At 38.4% G+C, this 20,332-nt stretch overlaps 1 protein-coding gene across 1 annotated transcript in view; it reads right to left on the minus strand.

Annotated features, from left to right (window-relative positions):
- Positions 1-15,112, minus strand: part of LOC134603194 (protein shisa-like-1a) — a 32,410-nt gene extending 17,298 nt beyond the window's left edge. Inside the window, exons 1-4 of the mRNA XM_063448933.1 lie at positions 14,913-15,112; positions 13,145-13,342; positions 10,622-10,790; positions 1,778-1,991 (exon numbers count right to left, since the gene is read on the minus strand). Coding sequence (XP_063305003.1) covers positions 1,778-1,991; positions 10,622-10,787 — 380 coding nt within the window. The 5' untranslated portion in view covers positions 10,788-10,790; positions 13,145-13,342; positions 14,913-15,112. The remainder of the gene's footprint in view (positions 1-1,777; positions 1,992-10,621; positions 10,791-13,144; positions 13,343-14,912) is intronic.
- Positions 15,113-20,332: the final 5,220 nt, after the last annotated feature.

A 20,332-nucleotide genomic window follows, 5' to 3' on the forward strand; every position in this document is an offset into this window, starting at 1 on the left:
ACCCGGGAGCGGACGTCAGAGGGGGAGAGGTCACCAGCGCAGAAGGAGCCCAGCGCTGGATTAAGGTAAGTGGCTGAAGGGCTGTTAACCCCTTCAGCCCAGTGGGAGGGGGGTCCCTAAGGGTGGGGGGGGGGCCTAAGGATTATATAGTGTCAGGAAAACGAATTTGTTCTCCTGACACTATAGTGGTCCTTTAATTGTCTGGATTTACTGAGATGATCTAGCCAGGTTGCAAAGAGATCAGAAGCATCTGTACATAAGTGTACAACATTGTACATTTTGCGTCAGGTTTAGGAATACATTAATTGGCCCTCATAAAACTGGAATTGCTGCCCTGCATCAACCCCCCAGGAGAGCTATGCTAGGCAGAAAAGTGGATATAATCCCTGAAGAATCCTAAAGAATTTGGTAATCCAAGAGCCAAATCAAATTTGTAGTGGATTTCTATTTTTCTTACCAAAAGCTCTCTTGGGACAGAAAGACTTTGCTTTTAAAGGGAGTATTAGGTTTTCTGTTAAAGTTCACCCTTTTTATTGTATCTGTTTGGTGGTGTATGTAAATTTGTTTGTAATTTTGTATTTGTATGCACTGTGACTAGTTATGTTCACAATAAATGTTTCTTTATTAAGTTCAGCGTTTGTCTGGTATAAGAATAACGTTACCGAAGAGACTTAGATAAAATAGTGGTTTCATAGGCAGTTCTACTAAAAAATAAAACATATATAAATAAAGCAAAAATGACTTTTAAAAATATTTTCCAAAATATTAAATAGTTTTGCAAATCTTACCCAACAATATCAAATCAAGGCCTTTATTCAGTAATCTCTAAATACAAATATACGTACCACCCAACATTTCAAATGATAAGGGTGTGAGTTGGGGTGCAGCCATGGGTGGGGCTCTTCTGATAAATTTTAGGTGACTTACTAATAACAATTTATGCATCTAAAATGTAATTTGGAACAAGCAGAATATATGATATTTACATAGACTAATTTATAAATGCATTAAAGATACAGTACTGTGAGTCTTATTGCTGTGAAGCTCTGTTGTGCACAATATGGAGAGCCTGGAAAAGACGGGCATTAAGACAGAAAAAAGGAATGTTCCTCCTAAATAGGGACACTTGGGAGGTATGAATATATGCATAGTGTCATACAAGAAATGTGTAACAGATAGAACTATACAGAAAAATACCTAGATAGAGTACTTAGAGCACGGGTGTCTTTGAAGGTAGATTCCAATCTATTCAAGAACTGCAACTCCCATGATAATGAGTTTTCTATCTGTGACCCTGCCTTGGGCATGATGTTAATAAGCTTTCCAAATGATTCAATACTGTTAGAAATGCTTTTCAAATTATTGGTTTTAATTAGTTACCATTAAAGTCTATGGGATTTGTTTGTAAATAATTAATTTGAGAACTGTTTTCTATCAGCATTGACTCATTTGGAGAGCTTGTTAAATCGAGGTCTTTAGAAAGTAATGCCAATCTAATCTGACAGTGACAATATTAAACGAGGTAAAACAGGATGTCATCTCTGATCGTGAACACATGAGGGACAGTTATCATAATGCAATGATGTAAATGGTAGTGCAAAATTGCAAACGTGGGGCAGTCACCACGGAAACCAGTGAGTCAGAGAGCATGAACAATTCATTTGGTTCATATTTATTACTTAGCGCAACTCTTCAGATCACAACAGTTTGATAAATCTCCCCCATTGGGTAATGTACCACAAGTATAAAGATGTAACTAAGCCAGGCTGTGATGTACCTGTGAATATGAGGTGACAGTGCTTCCGACAGATTCACCTTCATGATAATTTCAAATTCTTCCTGGTCACAGCAATATTTCAGAGAGTAATTTCCAGTCCAACAGCAATATATGTGCTCATTTGGATCACTTAACCGCGGGCAGTGAAATCCGGAATGATAGACGTCATCTTTTCCTGCGTAGCCCTCACACGTGCGGACGTTAAGAGAGGAGCCTGTGGTGGGTGTAAGGTCTGATTTTAGAATCCATAGGGTATCAAACAAGAATTGTACATCATCCATAAACAAGGATTGAAAACCAATATAATCAGCAATCAGCCACCCTCGTCATCTGTATAGGTTGATTGATAACTGAACAGTAAAGGATAACTAACACTCCATGCATGTGGCTTCTCATTCTCACTCAGGTGATAAAAACAATATAAAATATCTTGATATACCTTATATAGACACGTTAACTATGGGCTTAATTTAATAAGTTTTCCAAATGATTCAATACTATTACAAAAACTTTCCAAATTATGTATCTAAAAAAAGTCTTTGGATTTTAATGGTGACTTCAGAATATCAATCACTTGGAAAGGTTTTCTAACAGTATTGAATCATTTTAAAAGCCTATGAAATCAAAGTCTTAGTTTGAGGAAGGAAGCTACTCAAGCCTCATGATTAAATGGTTGCGCACATAAGAAAGAATGGCACACGTCTGCTATGATTGCTCACACGAACTGGCGGTACTCCAAAACTCCTTGGAGTTTGTTTCATATTTAAATGACGGCAAGTTGCTGGTGACATTTTGTGGTGTCTAGCCGTATCCCCTACTTTGATTATCAATTGATTTTCACTAAACCTTGGAGAGGGAGAACGGGATGAAAGCTAATGCAGACTGCAGGGACAGACTGGGGTGTTTCTCTGAGCAGGACTGCATTGTATGAGTGGGTATGTTTAGTCAATGTGGTAGTAACTGATTGAAAGTGTGGTTTAGGGTAAAAAGGAGCAATCGCCTTGGAAACCAGTGGAATGTTCCTGTTCGCAACATTTATTTCCAGGGTAATTGTTCCACTTTTAGAACTTTGCTCCTCTTTCCTACTAGCAATAATTTTTGGGATGTCCTGTTTGCCAAGATTTAAGAGATGGAAACATATGATCAGAAACATTCACTGTGTGCACCCTGCAGAATGTAACTCTTCTGACTATTATTAAGCATAGTTCAGGGATGACTGTACTGGCTTAGTTCTTGACTTGTATCCAAGTTCAGCCTAAATCTGGAGTCTACACCAATGCCAAGTCAATTAATCCCAACATCACTTTATACACAAACTGGGGAGTCTGAGCCAAGTTATGGCATTTTTAAAAAAAATCATCTTTTCCCTAAATTAATGGCTAAACCCCAAGGCCAAACAAATAAAAAATTCCTCTTCAACTTTTCACATGCACTTTTTCCCTTGCCTACGAGCACCAGCCCTCCTGTGTCCAGTGCAATCTATCCAAGTCAGGCCAACGTATCTTACACTGTAGGAGGTTTGAAATAGCATGTTTTTAGCCGCAGCGGTATAAAATTAACTTACAGAGGGTCATCCATTAATTACACGCAATATATCATCAGAATAATTTCTCTACAGAAAAAATTGCAGGATACGTTTATATGTCAAAAAGAGAAATGATTATGAACCAGATTTCCAGCTAAATAAGACTGAATTTGATTAGCTGTCTTACATTGCCGGTTTGTTACAGAAAGACGTGTTTCTCTTTTCAGAAACTGGGGAACGCTATTTTTGGAATGTCGTACAATGAAATCCATCACGCTCGGCCATGTAAAGGCTGCATAGTCAGTGCTTCTCAATTCAGTTCTCAAAGACCACCCACGGTCCGATTTTATTGTTATCCCCATTGTATACCTGACCAATCCCTTGTTCTGTGACTGGTGGTGGTCTTTGGGGTCAAATTGACAAATCCGTGAGATCCAAGTGCAGGTTAAGGTTGTATTTTCCTATTTGGTGGGATCCAAACAAGAGACTCGTTTGATGCATAATTCAAAACTCTGTCTACATTCACTAATTGTTCACATATTCACAATAGTTGTTTTAATGGAACAATAATTCCTCAAAGGGACACTATAATCACCAAAACAACTTTAGGTTAATGAAGCAGTTTTCGTGTATAAATCATGACCCTGCATTCTCACTGCTCAATTCTCTGCCATTTAGGAGTTAACCCCTTAAAGGACCACTATAGTGCCAGGAAAACATACTCGTTTTCCTGGCACTATAGTGCCCTGAGGGTGCCCCCACCCGGCTCTGGAAAGGGGAAAAGGGGTAAAACTTACCTTTTTCCAGCGCTGGGCGGGGAGCTCTCTGCCTCCGATCCTCCTCCGTTCCGCCCCGTCGGCTGAATGCGCACGCGCGGCAAGAGCTGCGCGCGCATTCAGCCGGTCGCATAGGAAAGCATTTACAATGCTTTCCTATGGACGCTTGCGTGCTCTCACTGTGATTTTCACAGTGAGAATCACGCAAGCGCCTCTAGCGGCTGTCAGTGAGACAGCCACTAGAGGATTTGGGGGAAGGCTTAACCAATTTATAAACATAGCAGTTTCTCTGAAACTGCTATGTTTATAAAAAAAAATGGGTTAACCCTAGCTGGACCTGGCACCCAGACCACTTCATTAAGCTGAAGTGGTCTGGGTGCCTAGAGTGGTCCTTTAAGGACACAACTTCTGGAATAAAAGGGAGTCATGACGGAATATATCCGTCATGTGTCCTTAAGGGGTTAAATAACTTTGTTTATACAGTCCTAGGCACACCTCCCTGCATGTGAATAGTACAGCCTTCCTAAATACTTCCTGTAATGAGACATCTAATATTACGCTTCCTTTATTGCAAGTTCTGTTTAATTTAGAATGTCTTATCCTCTGCTCCGTTAATAGCTTGCTAGACCCTGCAGCAGCATCCTGTATGTGATTAAAGTTCAATTTACAGAGCATGAGATAAAAACTTTAAAAGTAAGTTACATGTGATTGAAAATTAAACCGTTTTGTTTTCATGCAGGCTGTGTCAGTCACAGTCAGGGGAGGTGTGGCTATGGCTGCATAAACAGGAACAAAACAGAAACATTCCAAGAGTTCAGAGGTATGAACTGTAAACAAAAACTGATAGATTAAGCTAAAGTTGTTTTAGTGACTATAGTGTCCCTTTAAGAACAAAGTAACTTTCCAAACCATAATCATCGTTTTCTCCTTGAAATTTGTTTGGACTGTCATAAGTATCCTCGGATATTTGGAAACATCCTGACACTAAATGAGAAATGCATAATCAGAATACATTGGACGTGGAGAGATTAATGTGTGTCATTAAAATACCATTTAGATTTTTTTTCTCTGTGTGGTGGCCAATAACAACATAATAATAATGTGTGTAGTAATATTTGTGTCCTGGGTGATTAAAGGTTAAAAGAAATTATGACATTTGAACATCAACAGAAAAAAGCCATCAATCAACCACATGGGTAGAATAAAGGTACCATAACACACTTTAGAGTTCTTGCCCAATTTTGTAAGCAAAAATATCAACAATCAACCATAGTCCGAATTATCAGTCAAAACTCTCTTTTCCACAGAAAACCCAATGTAAACTAAAAGTACTATTGGAATCCATGGTACCAGCAAAGGAGCACCACTGGTACCTCTATAAAAAAGACAGGATCCCCCAGAACTCTTACTGCGCACATTTATTTGCAGGGACCACCAAATAACAGGGAAATGCCTGATGTATGTATCTATCTTCTCTTATCCAGTGTAGTATGGGATGGAGAGGTAATACATTATGGTGCCCACTGTTTAGATTCTAAGTACAATATGGTCGCTGATTCAAAAATTCCTGCGTGGGTCGGAAGAAGCCTCTTTAAGCCAAGGAGCCTTGGGACCAACAATGAAATATTACTCCTCTATTTCTTCTCCCACAACTTACAGGGTGAGAAGGCGACATCTTCAGGCTTTCTCTTGATACCAAGATGAAATTTAAAAAAAAATTTAAACTATGTATGTGTATATGATGATATGGTAAAAGAATAAAAAATACTGGAATGATATGGATAAAAAATATATGCAAATGAAGAGGGATTCATGAAAATGCAGTCAAATAAGGTTAAATTGTCACTGATCATAAGGGGTTAATGGAGGAAAAAGATCAATTTACATCAGAGTTTGCTGGACAGAGACGATATAATTGAACAATTATCCCAAGTTCCACTATGAATAATGAAAATGGCATTACTGCATAAATCAAGACTAGCAAAATTATTGCAAATGTTTAAAAACGAAAAAAAAATGCGCAGTTTTAAATTTGCATTTTTACAAGTCTATCTCCAGCTGTGCTCTATGGGAGACTATGCCAGAGAGTATAAACACTCATGCTGAACACATAAAATTAAAATTATTGTTAATCAATGTCTAAGCTCTAGAAATATATGGGGGTTTAAAACTTTATACTTGCTGATATTTTTTTCTAACCATTGGTACTTTTTTCAAATGTACGTTGGATGTGTTATTTTTTTTTTTTTTTTTCTATTTTCGGTTATTTCCTTTTTGACATTACTTCTATTGGTGCAATTCAGAGTTTCCCGTGGAACTGGTTTTATGTATCTTCTGATTTAGTGATAATGGGATTAGGCTAAGGGTTGTGAGAATTAAAATAGGAAATTAGTATTACACTAGAGATTTGGAGATTTAAAGTTAGAGATTAGAGATAGAAATTAATAAAGGGAATGTGAAAGTCGGGGGGGATTTGCACTGATTTTTTTATTTCCACTCACAATAACATGGAGCTCATCTACCTCCTCCGAATATCTCCTCTATTATCATGAATGATGGACAGTCTCACTTAGTCAGAATTTGTGGAACACAGATTTCTAACTTAGCTAATAAACAAAGTTTGTACTGTTACAGGTATGTGTGTAGCCAGGAGTGAGAAAATTCAGCCTCCAGATCAAACTTGGCGTATTCTTAAATTCAAGAGACTCAAGACTACATTCTAACACACACATGGAATACATTCTCTAGAACCTAGAACCTATTCCATGACAGTCCTCATAGAGGGAAATGCAATGCATTTATTGACATTGTGTAGTATCAATTCAGTGGTTTCAGGAGTCTTTTTTACTTTTTTTTTTACTCCACCCCTTCTGTCTCTTTTATATATATATTTTTCCCTCTTGTACTCCTCTTTTTTTTACGTTTAAGATACTGAGGTTCTTATGTGGGATTTCATTAAATAAATAGTGATATGTCACAAACTGGGTTGACCACTTGCCCCGATCTAATGCTGGGGAAAGTGTATCCTCATCTAACCATTATTTTTTTTTAATGTCTGAAGATTCAACTTGACAACGTTGCCTAAAAGTATGTAACATTTTAAATGAGTATTAATATGGGCTGAAATGTAAGATGAAGTAGAGTTTGCTAATAGAGGGCCTAGCATTGCTCGGAATGATGGTAAACGCAGTCCATCGGGTCTCTGCTATGCTAGGATGACTATTCAAATGCTATGCTGTGCTGTAAGTCTGGAGACATGCCTAATCCGCATACAACACCATTTAGACAGCAAAGATTGGCTGAAATAAGGTAACTCGGTATATACAGTGTCCTGAGAGCAGGACTGGCCTATCAATGTAAGTGAGATCTTTCTGTTCCTACCAGGGATTGTTCTACCTTAAGTCGTATCTTGCTCAATCTGTGAAACGTTGATTGAAGTAATAACAAGAACAGATTTCAATCTACTTCCAGTTTCTTCCCCACTTCCTTCAAACATGCCATAGTCGCGCATATATTAGAAAAATCCTTCTCTCATGACCATATCACCTAACTGTTTCACTACTCCCCGGTCACTAAAAAGAATGGCTTGTATTGATGACCTAACTTTCTTCATTCCAACTCTTTACTTGACTCACTTCAATCTGGCTTGATGGTTCTAATCTTGATACTCTATTAAAACTGTTCTGTAAGTTATTCTTGAGTTCTCCACCATGTTTGACAATCTTGATTAACTGCTTCTTCATAACACTAGTCTCCAGAAAAATGCATTTTTGGTTCTCAATTTACCTCCTCCATGTCTCTTTCAGAATGGAGTTTTTTTTTGGCATTTACCCCTTATCTTTTTAAATTGGGGTACCCTAAGATTCTGTTCTGGAGCCATTTCTGTTTTACTCTGTACTACCTATCTTGGGAACTTAATGACTTCTTCTGGAAAGCAGTATCACAAAAGACACCCTAATATATACCACCTTACTTCAACTGACTTCATGCCATTTTAGTGGATCTCCACTAAATGCCCATCTGGATCCAGATAAATGCAATTAATAAGATGGGTACTGAAGGAGACTAAAGTTTTTTGCTAAATGTATTTTGGTTACATTTAAATGTAAAGCATGGGTCATCAGGCTCATGCTAAGATGGATTTAATTTAAGGGATAGATTCTCCTTATGTAGTCAAAATATAATTTATTATACTGATAAATCCAATTACTTAAGGAGATATCAATTACTAACTTCCACTCGAGCACCAATGGTTCCACCATTATGCTAATGTTACAACCAACCCCTGCTCCTGCCTACTTCATGCTCCCCTCCTACATGAGTGGGCCTGCACAGGAACACTTCCCCAATTAGGGCAATCCTCTCCCAGACTAGCTTTATTGCAAGCGCATTGGCATCTGAATGGTGTGACTTCTGTCACTCCATTCCTACACTCCTCTTCCTCTAGCAAACTGGAACAAGCATTCACTAGAGACATTTCTTATAATAACAGCAACTATATTAAATGTACTGTAGTTGCAGTGACAACTTTGAAAAACACTTGCTCTCACCTGTCACTCAATTCTCAGCACAGAAGACTGTGTCAAGGAAAGATTGACAAGTGAGGGGAGAAATCTGTCACGTGCAGCTCTGTATCTAGCGCGAGGCTGACAAAGCATTTGCCCTGAAATGCCCTGGCAAATGCCTTTCTAGCCTCTTGCCATGGGGGGATCAGAGAGCAGGACTCCCCCACCCCCACCCCCGAGGCTGGCATCTCCTGATGTTGCGGGCGGTGTGTGTCTGTTAGTGAGAGTGTGTGTGTCTGTTAGTGAGAGTGTTTATGTCTGTCTGTCTGTTAGGGAGAGTGTGTGAGTCTTTTAGTGAGTGTTAGTGTGTGTCTGTTAGTGAGTGTATGTGTGTGTGTGTCTGTAAAAGAGTGTGTGTGTCTGTCAATGAGAGTGTATGTGTGTTTGTCAGCAAGTGTGTTTGTCATTGAGAGTGTATATGTGTTTGTCAGTGAGTGTATATGTATGTGTGTCTGTCAGTGTGTGTATGCGTGTCTGTCACTGAGAGTGTGTGTCTGATACGGAGTGTATATATATGTCTGTCAGTGAGTGTGTACGTTTGTTTGTCAGTGAGCATATGTGTGTCCCAGTGTTTGTGTGTGTGACACTGAGTGAGTGTGCATCTGCCAGTGAGTATACATGTGTGTGTCAGTTAGTGTATATGTGTGTCTGTCGATGAATGTGAGTGTGTGTGTGTGTAATTGTGAATGAGTGAGTGCGTATGTAAATGTGTGTGTTAGTTAAACAGTGTGTGTGAGAATGACTGTGTATCTGTCAGTGAGTGTATGTCAGTATCTGCATCAGTGAGGGTGTGTGTCTGTCAGGAAGAGAAATTTGGAAGGGGGCCGGGGGGGAAGATGCCTGAGTTTTTGTCATGCCCAGGGCAGCACAAAACCAGAATCCTCCACTGGTCACGTGGTGCACTTAACTTTGTGTACCATAATAGTTACTAATCTTTCACCTTTCAAATATTTTTTAAAAAATCATAAAAACGTATAAATCAACCATAGTTTTAATTCTCACCCTACAACAGTCCACCATCTTCCCATCCCATTGTCTACATCCCATTCCACCCTTCAACCTCCACCTACCATTTGCCACATAATATTTGTGTCCATAACTGTGCATAGAATATGCCATTAAAGTGTGCACCCAGCAAATTTACTTTTAACTTGTTTTGAAAAAAAGAAAAAAAAATGTTGTTCTAGTGATAACATTGTTATATAAAGATACAAGATAATTTTAGACTCTTTTTAGCTTTAATAACTAGCTATCAAGTAACTACAGTTCATTTAAAAGTGCGGGTAGGGACCTGCATGGGGGTCAGAAGGACAGATAAGCTCTTCATTAGATTATGTGTGAACACACCTAGCACACGTCTATGTCTTAACCGTATATTAATACACATAACCAATCCTTTGGAAACATTACTTATTTTTTTCCCCTTATTTGAGCAGGGCCCCCATCACTTTGTGTTCCTATATGCCAGATTCGGTTTGTCACAATTATAGAAGCATAATTTGTTTGTTATACTGCGCTGCAGAACATGTTGGCATTTTCTAAATAACACATACTACATTTCAAATAAAGATAAGTAATTCATAGGCTACTTATTTCATAAAGAAAGATACATTTAGAAACACAGTGTGCTCAGATGAGATTCGTGAACACGTCATATTACTGTCAGAGATATTAGCTAGACCATCAAGTTTCTAAAGGAGTAGTTAGTTTGTGGAACAGCTCTCCAGCACAGGTGGTAGACGTCAACATACTAAATGATCAGTAACGCATGACAAAAATCTGTAATAAATCACAATATATATATATATAGTAATACATGAAAATATATGTAAATATAAGAAAGATGGTCAGCTACGAGAGGAGGGCTGAGTTTTAAAGTTAGAATTTAAGGCTAGACTGGCTCAGCAGTCCCTCACGGCTTTCCCACGCTTCTACAAAGGACACGAGTGAAATATGTACCAGTTAAGAAGGTTGATACCTTTCCAGAGATAATTGAACAGCAGCACAGCCAGGAAAAGCAGGTTAGCTGAATTCAGCCGCTTCATCTTCTTAGGAGTTCTGTTCTCTGGACATGGTTTGCAGGAGCAGTGGGGCGGGAAGTGAGATACAAAGAAACCGCAAGCACTATTATCTTTTGCATCCATTACCTGTGACAATAAACAGGGAACAAATGCCATTAAGGCTTTGCCACATGAGCAAATACATTTTATTGTTCCTGTCCAATTAGTTGGCTTTTCATAAGAAACAGGCTTTTAGAACTCATCTGGGTGCCTTCTCCCACAGTGCTAGTTACCTGACAGTTTACATTGCAGGGATTACTGTACATTTCATTCTGCTACATGAATACGCTACATCACTGCAGGGCACTGAGGGACAGAGTCAAACTGCAAGTACCAAACACTTCTATTTCATGGGTACACATGGAGGGATGGATGGGGGATTCATTATAAACAAGTGTGTGGATAGATAAATGGGGGGATAGATAAAGATTAGAGAGATAGATAGATAGAGAGAGAGATAAATAGATAGATTTTGATTTACAGTTAGATGGCTATGTGCATAGATAGATAGAGAAAGATTAGATATATATAATATTGCTGAAGATAGATGGATAATATAACTCGTCAGACAGATATAATATAGCTAGATAGATAGATAGATAGATAGATAGATGATGGATAGATAGATGATGTATACATAGATAGTTAGATACATAGATAGATAGTTGATGGGTAGATAGATGAGCAGACAGATAGATAATGGATACATAAATAGATAGATGATGGATACATAAATAGATAGATGATGGATACATAAATAGATAGATGATGGATACATAAATAGATAGATGATGGATAGATAGATAGATAGATAGATAGACAGATAGATAGATAGATATTGATGGATACATAGATTAGATAGATAGAGTGATAGATAGATAGATATATAGATAGTTGATGGGTAGATAGATGAGCAGACAGATAGATAATGGATACATAGATAGATAGATAATGGATACATAGATAGATAGATAATGGATAGATAGATAGATAGATAGATAGATAGATAGATAGATAATGGATAGATAGATAGATAATAGATAGATAGATAGATAGATAGATAGATAATGGATAGATAGATAGATAGATAGATAGATAGATAGATAATGGATAGATAGATAGAAATGGATAGATAGATAGATAATGGATAGATAGATAGATAGATAGATAGATAGATAATGGATAGATAGAGATAGATAGATAGATAGATAATGGATAGATAGATAATGGATAGATAGTAGGATAGATAGATAGATAGATAGATAATGGATAGATAGATAGATAAAGGATAGATAGATAGATAGTAGGATAGATAGATAGATAGATAGATAAAGGATAGATAGATAGATAGATAGATAATGGATAGATAGATAAAGGATAGATAGATAGATAGATAGATAGATAGATAATGGATAGATAGTAGGATAGATAGATAGATAGATAGTAGGATAGATAGATAGATAGATAATGGATAGATAGATAGATAGATAGTAGGATAGATAGATAGATAGATAGATAGATAATGGATAGATAGTAGGATAGATAGATAGATAATGGATAGATAGTAGGATAGATAGATAGATAGATAGATAATGGATAGATAGATAGATAGTAGGATAGATAGATAGATAGATAGATAGATAATGGATAGATAGTAGGATAGATAGATAGATAGATAGATAATGGATAGATAGTAGGATAGATAGATAGATAGATAATGGATAGATAGCAGACAGATAGATAGATAGATAGATAGATAGATAATAGATAGATAGATAATGGATAGATAGATAGATAGATAGATAATAGATAGATAATGGATAGATAGATAATGGATAGATAGATAATAGATAGATAGATAGATAGATAATGGATAGATAGATAATAGATAGATAGATAGATAGATAGATAATGGATAGATAGATAATAGATAGATAGATAGATAATGGATAGATAGATAGATAGATAGATAGATAGATAGATAGATAGATAGATAATGGATAGATAGATAGATAATGGATAGATAGCAGACAGATAGATAGATTTTGATTTACAGTTAGGTGGCTATGTGCATTCATTCTGCATTATTCTGCCATAAATGTATGAGAGAGAGCTTTATTCATACATTAATAACATTCTTAAATATTCAATCCGTGCAGTTCTTAGAGAGTCTGCAATTTAAATGTCTTTCTGGCACTACATCAGTAAAGGATTCGGTGAGCACCCTTCACCCACCGTACAAAATATTGCAAATGATGGTATCCTATGGTTTTAAAAGGTTACACAGTGCCTGCTGGCACTGAATGGGTTACACATATCTGAGGGCTGGAGTTGTACTGAGCCCATCAGCCAGAAGTAGATTAAAGCATGCTGCCGCCTCCCCGGTGTGTGCACTGTGCTAAAGGAGAGAATATTAAGGCTGTCAGAGTGGAACGACCTACCTGCTCTGGGTGATGGATGAGTGTGCTGATCCATTCCGCTTGGGAAGGGGGCTAGCTGGCTCTCAATCTCAGTGCCAGGCTACCAGCTGTATACTTTGCAGGCAATAGATCTGTGTTGCTCTCTCTGGTTTCAACCTTTGCCCCATCTTCTCCCACACACAGAGTCAAAACCCAAAGTGTGTGAGTGTCTGGCAGCCCCTGGCAAGATAATTTATTAAAATGTATTCAGGTAGGTCTGGAATTCAATGCTTTAATTAAAGAGGGGCTCAGAGAGCACAATCAGTGGGAATATCACAGGCAGCCCTGTGATTGTGGACAGTTGGATTTCTCGCTCTCTCTGACATTAGATTGCAAGCTCTTCATACAGCAGCATGTATGAGCAATGAATATTTATAGAAAATAAACAGCAAGGAAAGGAAACATATCTGCTGACAGTGTGCTTTTATGGAATGTTTAAAATATTCTTCTATTCTTTGTCTTCAGGGAGAGATAGTGAGATCAATAGAAAAAGTCAACAGGGAAGCAGGATGAACTCAGCACAAGTATGTGGGGCTGTTTATTGTCTGATCCCCTTGTTGGTCTAGCCCCTGCCAGTGTGACCTTTGGAGTATTACTTGATCTCTCTGTGCAATCCCAGCACAAAAATAAATATTAACACCATTGTGTTATCTTATTGAGAAAAAAAAGAATTAAAAAAAAAAGTAGAGGATTTCAAAGGTCCATTGGACATTAGAAGGTCATTTGCCAGCTGTTAAATGACTCCAACTCCCATTATACTTTGCCAATCAGACTGGCAAGAAATACTGCTTATAAATATTAACCATTAGGAATCTATCAAACAGGATCTGCATGGGAGGCCAATGCTCTATGGCACTTCTATACTAAATAATGTGATTTTTGTTTGTTACATTTTTTTATCTAAACATTGATATTGATATGCGTTTCTCCACGTTTAATATAAAATTTTCAAATGAAGAAATAAATGAAAAGTTATTAGGGTTTGTAATTGAGGGGTTTAAACTTAGAATGAAGCATCTTCTCAAATAAGAAAAATAGGAAATGATCAGATAATTACTTGTCATAGAACATGAAGAAGAGGTATTCACAGCATCATATTGTCATAGTGTATAATGTTAGGCGAATGGAACATCCTATCATATTGAAGTAGGGTTTTGTTGACTAAAAAGTGAACTATGTGAAATTACCGTACATCTTGAGTGGAAAACATTTAGGCAAAAACAGATAGAAAAAGTCTCCAACAATTCTTTCTTAAGCGGTCAATTCTGTCCACAATTGTAATAAAGGCTTCAATAACAACGGACAATTATAATAATCATGTATATAAAAAAATATATATATAGTATTTTGTCGTTTCAGCTTGTACGAAAAAACAAAACAAAAGACAAACTACATATTTAAACAAAGACTTCAGACTTTCAGATCCCAGAAGCAAAATAATGTATGGGCCTATCTTTAGACCAAGTGATATATTGAATCAGACACTATTAGAACATTATATGTCATCATCCTTATGAAGAAAACAAATTAAGAAATGATACCAAAATTATCATAAGTTACATTTGTATGTCTTCCCTTTAATATCTCAAATACGGGCCCTAATGGGCTGCTAGATCTGCCTTATGTTGGCATCACAATTTTAATTACAGATAAACAGTAATTAACCACCTTAGTAAGAATTACCCAATTTCTAGGAGGCATGTGGCGACACATTCTATACATTTATCTAGGATGTTAGTTTTTTACTTACAGTTAATTAACCTCGCCGCTGCTTTTGTCACAGGATTAGCAAAGTGTTCTCTTCATTCTGGGTGTACAAACCTTTGGTTTTTCTCCCCCCCTTTAGGTTATCATCAATTTACGGCAGATCTCTCTAAAGTTTCCATACAGCATTGCTCATGGTTACTGTCGATTGCCCTGCAAAGTTACTTAAAGAAATGTTAGAAAAACCAAAAAATATATGGATTTAAAAAAAAAAATGACCTAAATTATGACACCATGATCGCACACACACATATACAAAGAAAGCCTTTCATATGGAAGATAACCTTGTTTGCATCTGCATATGAGCTGAGTACAGCTGCTTCCTGCTTTCTCTGGGGCTTTGAGCTTAGCAGAAAAGTGTTTTGCACAAATTGAGTCGCTGTGGGGACCTTAATTCTGCCCCGGGCCCCCTCTTTAATTTTTCAGCTAATCTAGGTTCTGTAGATGTATTGAGGCTTTTTTGCTTCTGTAGCAAGATAGAGCAGATACAAGAGCAGAAGTTTTTGTGTGTTTGTGCATGCGCCCCTTTTAATTCAATAACTGTATTTTAAAATGGATCTGGCTTAGTGATGTAATAGATGGTTTGTTTCCACACGCAGGCTGCCAGCCCATTGATAATTACTCCTCTGGGAAGGATGGAGGTACTGTAAGTGCAATACAGGTTTCCATCAGTACAAGAATACTTGCTCTCCATAGCAACGGAAGGGATTGCAAATACTAAGCTTGGTCCTGAAACTGCACTTAAGCATGTTTTTGGAGAATAGGTCCATGTAGACATAATTACGAAATCTGAAAAAGGCAATGTTAAAAATCTGAACAGTGCGATGACAATATCTGTTAAAGGTGAACATTTTTTTTGTAATTGTTTTTTTATATAAGCCTGCATGGAAACGCAGTTGCTTAAAAGGAACACAAATTCACCATCTTGTTTTAACCCATGCAATAGTACATCCCCTTTATTTGTTTAGTTAGATTTATTTAAAATTAAGATTAATTATATTTGCCTTTATAAGCAAGTAAACTTTAAGTGGTCTCTTTTTTTTTTTTCAATCAACATACACAAAACAAAAACAAAAGTGCATTGAAAATGAGTTGAAAAAAATTGTACATCAATTACTGGAACATGAAAGATTGTCCATATATTAATGTCCTTTTAAATGGCTCAGCACTTTTTAAGATATCTTTAATAATGCATTTGCACTTACATTTCCTGTCTCTTGTGCTGCAAAGATATTTCCCAGCATGCACTTCACTTCTTCCAGACTGATTGTAATTTTCTCTCTTTTCAGATATTTCACTTTTTAACTGGTTCAGAAAAGAGAAATAAAAGGTGTGGTTAGACGTATAGATGATTAAAACTTTGTTAAAAAAAATAAAATGAAAAAAGATTGAAATTGCTTTAAGAGGGTTGTCCTCACATATAGGAGGAAAGATGTTTATATTATGTTAAGTAATGTGTATTTTCAGTTGTCAGGTCACTGCTACATAAATTATGAGAGAAGGCTCAATTTAAAAGAGCAAGTGCAATTAACCCCTTAAGGACCAAACCTCTGGAATAAAAGGGAATCATGACATGTCACACATGTCATGTGTCCTTAAGGGATCAAAGGGATATTACAGGCACTTACACAAGAGCCCTTTTCACTGCATATACTAATACATTGTTTTGCATTGTGCATCAACATCCTCTGTCTCTCTATGTCTACTATTGAATAGTATGCTGCAATATTACAGCAGTAATTTTGTCCTAAGATAAAAACCAAAGAAAAAGGTTACTTGTGCACCAATCCACATCCTTGTATTATATTTAAATAAATGGAGGTTTTTAGTTCCACTCCATTGGACATTAGATATAAGCCCACCTGCCACATCAAGGCAAAACTCTTAGGTGGGTCCTACACTAACAATTCCCCTTGCTTGCTTCAGCTTCAGGCAAAAATATTTTTTTAAACCCCTATATATCCTGAGACCCTTATAAACTCTCTCATAACTTTCTATGTGTGCGCTTGCATGCATGATAGGTAACATTAATAAAAAACATCTTTCAGAAATCACATTTAAAAAAAAAAAAAAAAATTCACTGACTTGAAATAGTCACGGTGCCTGGAGTCTGTATGTGCCTCGGACCAGGCCCATAGTCTGTGGGCAGGAGGATGGCCTTCAAGCCACTCCAAATGTCCGTGGCAAAGCCGTTTCCGTCACATACCCACCCCCCAATGGAAGACTAACCAAATACCAGACTTTAAGTCGGTCTGTGTCCAAAGTAGTAGGGTAACAAGCTTCAAAAAATCCATCGACCCTGGCAGCCTCCTGGACAAAGCTCCACCATATAGCTCCGTTGTGCTGTTGGGGAGGGAAGTCGATTGCCTTCTCCCCCTGGAGTTGCTTCTGCCATTGGGGAGTGAAGTCGACTAACTTCCCTCCCGGTAGTTCAATCTGCTGTTGGGGAGGGAGGCTGGCTACCTCCACCTCCTCTCCCTGGAGCTTCTTCTGTCACTGGGGACGGAAGCTGGCTACCTCTATCTTCTCTCCCTGGTTTGAGATCTGCCACTGGGGTGTAAGACCAGCGATTTCTTCTCTCTGGAAGCCAATCTGCCACTGGGAAGAGGGGCTGACTACCTCCTCTCCATGGATAGCAACTTACCATTCAGGAAGAAGGTCAGCTAGGCTCCCCATGCCAGGGGGTTGGGAAGCTGCACCGGATGCCAGCATCCATGTGATTCAGGTGTGGAGAACACAGTTCTCTCCACACCAACCAGGCCTACTTGCTCAGTTGTGAATCCCTAGTCTATGGGGTATGCTGCTGTACAGAGTTGAACACTTGCCCATAAGCCTATACAAGCTCACACTCCAGTGTGGTCAGATAAGTCTAACGCTTGAGCGAGATCCAGGAGGTTTCTCCTAAGTTCCTGGATATCCCAGAATTGGAACACCGCAGGGTCTCCAAACTCAGTCCCCTGCTCAATGGGCTCCCACAATAGGCCATGGCCATCATAGTCCTCACCCTGTGGAGGGTCGTCATCAGCTTACCATGGTCACTGCTGGACCATATACCACTATAAGGACCGGTAAGCATCATCCACGCACAATTCCTTCCACACCAGCCTCTCTAGTTCAACCACCTATTCATCCAGGGTCTGCTCTCAAGAAAGGTATTCACAGATCCAGTTTATCATGCAGTCGCTGTTCACTGATTGGGAGAGATTCCTGGATAGAATGATCTTTACAGCACACAGCTATTTATACAGAACAGAGTTGACTCTAATTGAAGGGGTCCTTCATACAAAGAAACATAGAAACATAGAAAACAAAGCAGTGCACAGTACAATTGTTCCTAACCAGTACTACTCTAGGGACTTAATTATGTTATCCCCAGGTAAAACAATCAGCTCCCTGCTGTGCCTTCGCAGTCCTAGAGGCACAGCATACAAAATCAGTGGCAGTGCTGGGGGGGAGGAAGGCGGTGGGGGCCATGGCCCCCCTATATCATGCAGTGCCTCCACTTGCGCCTGCCCCCCACCCCCAATTGAAAATGAAGTCGGGAGTACTGAGTACTTCACAAGCTGCAGCAGCTCTGTCACTTTTCCCATGTGCGGCCAGAGGGGGCACTGTGCTGGAAGGACTTCCTCCTGGGTCATAGAGAGCAGCGCAGGGTAGAGACAGGGAGAAGAAGCTCAGCTCTGCAGAGAGGCATCCAGGCAGCTGCTGGTAAGTGTGAGTTAGTGTGTGTGTGTGTGTGTGCGCTGCTCTTTTACATTGTCTGCCTACCTTTAAAGCGGCACTGTCATGGCCGAATCCCGTTTTTTTTTTTTAACCCCCCTCCCGCCTCCACTACATCTAACTGACCCCCTAGTTACCCCCAAATTCCCCTAAGCCCCCCATATTACCTATTTATTAATCTATATTTTCTGCCCCGATCTATATTCAGGGCGCCGCCATCTTTGTGTGGGTAGGTGAAGTCCCTGAGGCACACGTCATCTGCCCACACTAGATAGCACTGAGATTCCCGCACATGCCCAGTGAAACACCTGGACATGCGAACGGGAATTTCATCTATTCATTCATCAGACAGACGAATGAATGAATAGAAAAATCAGACGAACAAACTAACACTGTGTATCAGTGTTCGCTTGTTCGTTCAGTTTGTTACAAGGAGGGAGCTAATCATCCAATCACAGTGCTCTGTGTCATTTTACACAGCGCGGGGGGGGGTTGGGCAGTTAGTAGTTTTTTTTTTTCTAAACAGTGAGCAGCCACAGGCTGCTCACTGTTTAATAGACATGCCCCTACTCGCGGTATAGCGAGTAGGGGCATATTATTTACTAATACTTAGTAATCTTTACTTAGTATTAGTAAAGTTGGCTGAAAGACTAATTTAGGTCTTTCAGCCTTTTAGTAGATAGTTCCCTAATACCGTGGGAATTAGGGAGTTATCTACTAAGCGGCTGCAAGATGCAGCCACGGCACGAATAGGATCGGAGTTTCATTCATTTGGTACCATTTGGTACCATCACTGCACACATCTACACATTTGTCCCAATTTATACTGTGTGTTCATGAACTTCTGGATACAGTTAAAGATGTTCTCACCAGTGGTATGAGTTTTCAAAGTTTCACACAGAAGCAAGTCTTCAATCTTTTTGTCAAAATTACATCTAACAAAAACCAAGAAAATTGAAAGTCCTGCAACATCCGTGGACTCGTCTAATTGCAGTGATGCAGTCGAGAAATTAGTTCAGTATGGATGTCATCAGTAAGATCATGAATACGGCGAAAAAATGTGCTGTTGGAAAGTGGCACAGCTTCAATTTTTTTACTCAACTTCTCACTTAAAATACATGACACTATTTGTTTTGCACATGGTTTTATTAGTGATTCCCCAGTTGTGTGTGCTTCTCCTGCAAGTGCTATGCGGTAACTCACTCTGTAATAAACCTCTGTGGCTTTTTCATTAGCGTTGTAAAAATTTTGGCTCATAAATTGTTTACTCTTTTACGCTCCTTTAGCTTTCGCTTAACAAAGTAAATGTCTTTATCTTTGTACTCTGCGTGGTTTTGCTTAAAATGACGACGTAATTTAGCAGGTGCTAATGAACTGTTTGGCAATATTTTATTGCAAAGTACACATTGTACTTCAGGACAATCTTCATTTCTGGCACTTGTGAATCCAAATAACAAGTAGCGATCATCATATTTTATTTTCTTTGTTTGAGAAGAAGATTTTCTAGAATTGTGTGCTTTTCTTTCTTTTTTGACTTGTCACTTGTCTCTGCTATTTGAGGAACAGTAGATACAACTATTTCGGGCATATTTTCTGGATTTTTAGTTGTATTTTCTTTCGTAGTTTCTATAATTGCCGAACAAGTAGAAGTATTCAACAAAGCTTTTATTGAGCATAATAGAAAGT

This window comes from Pelobates fuscus, chromosome 3 (assembly GCF_036172605.1).
Source record: "Pelobates fuscus isolate aPelFus1 chromosome 3, aPelFus1.pri, whole genome shotgun sequence".
Classification (NCBI taxonomy): Eukaryota; Metazoa; Chordata; class Amphibia; order Anura; family Pelobatidae; genus Pelobates; species Pelobates fuscus.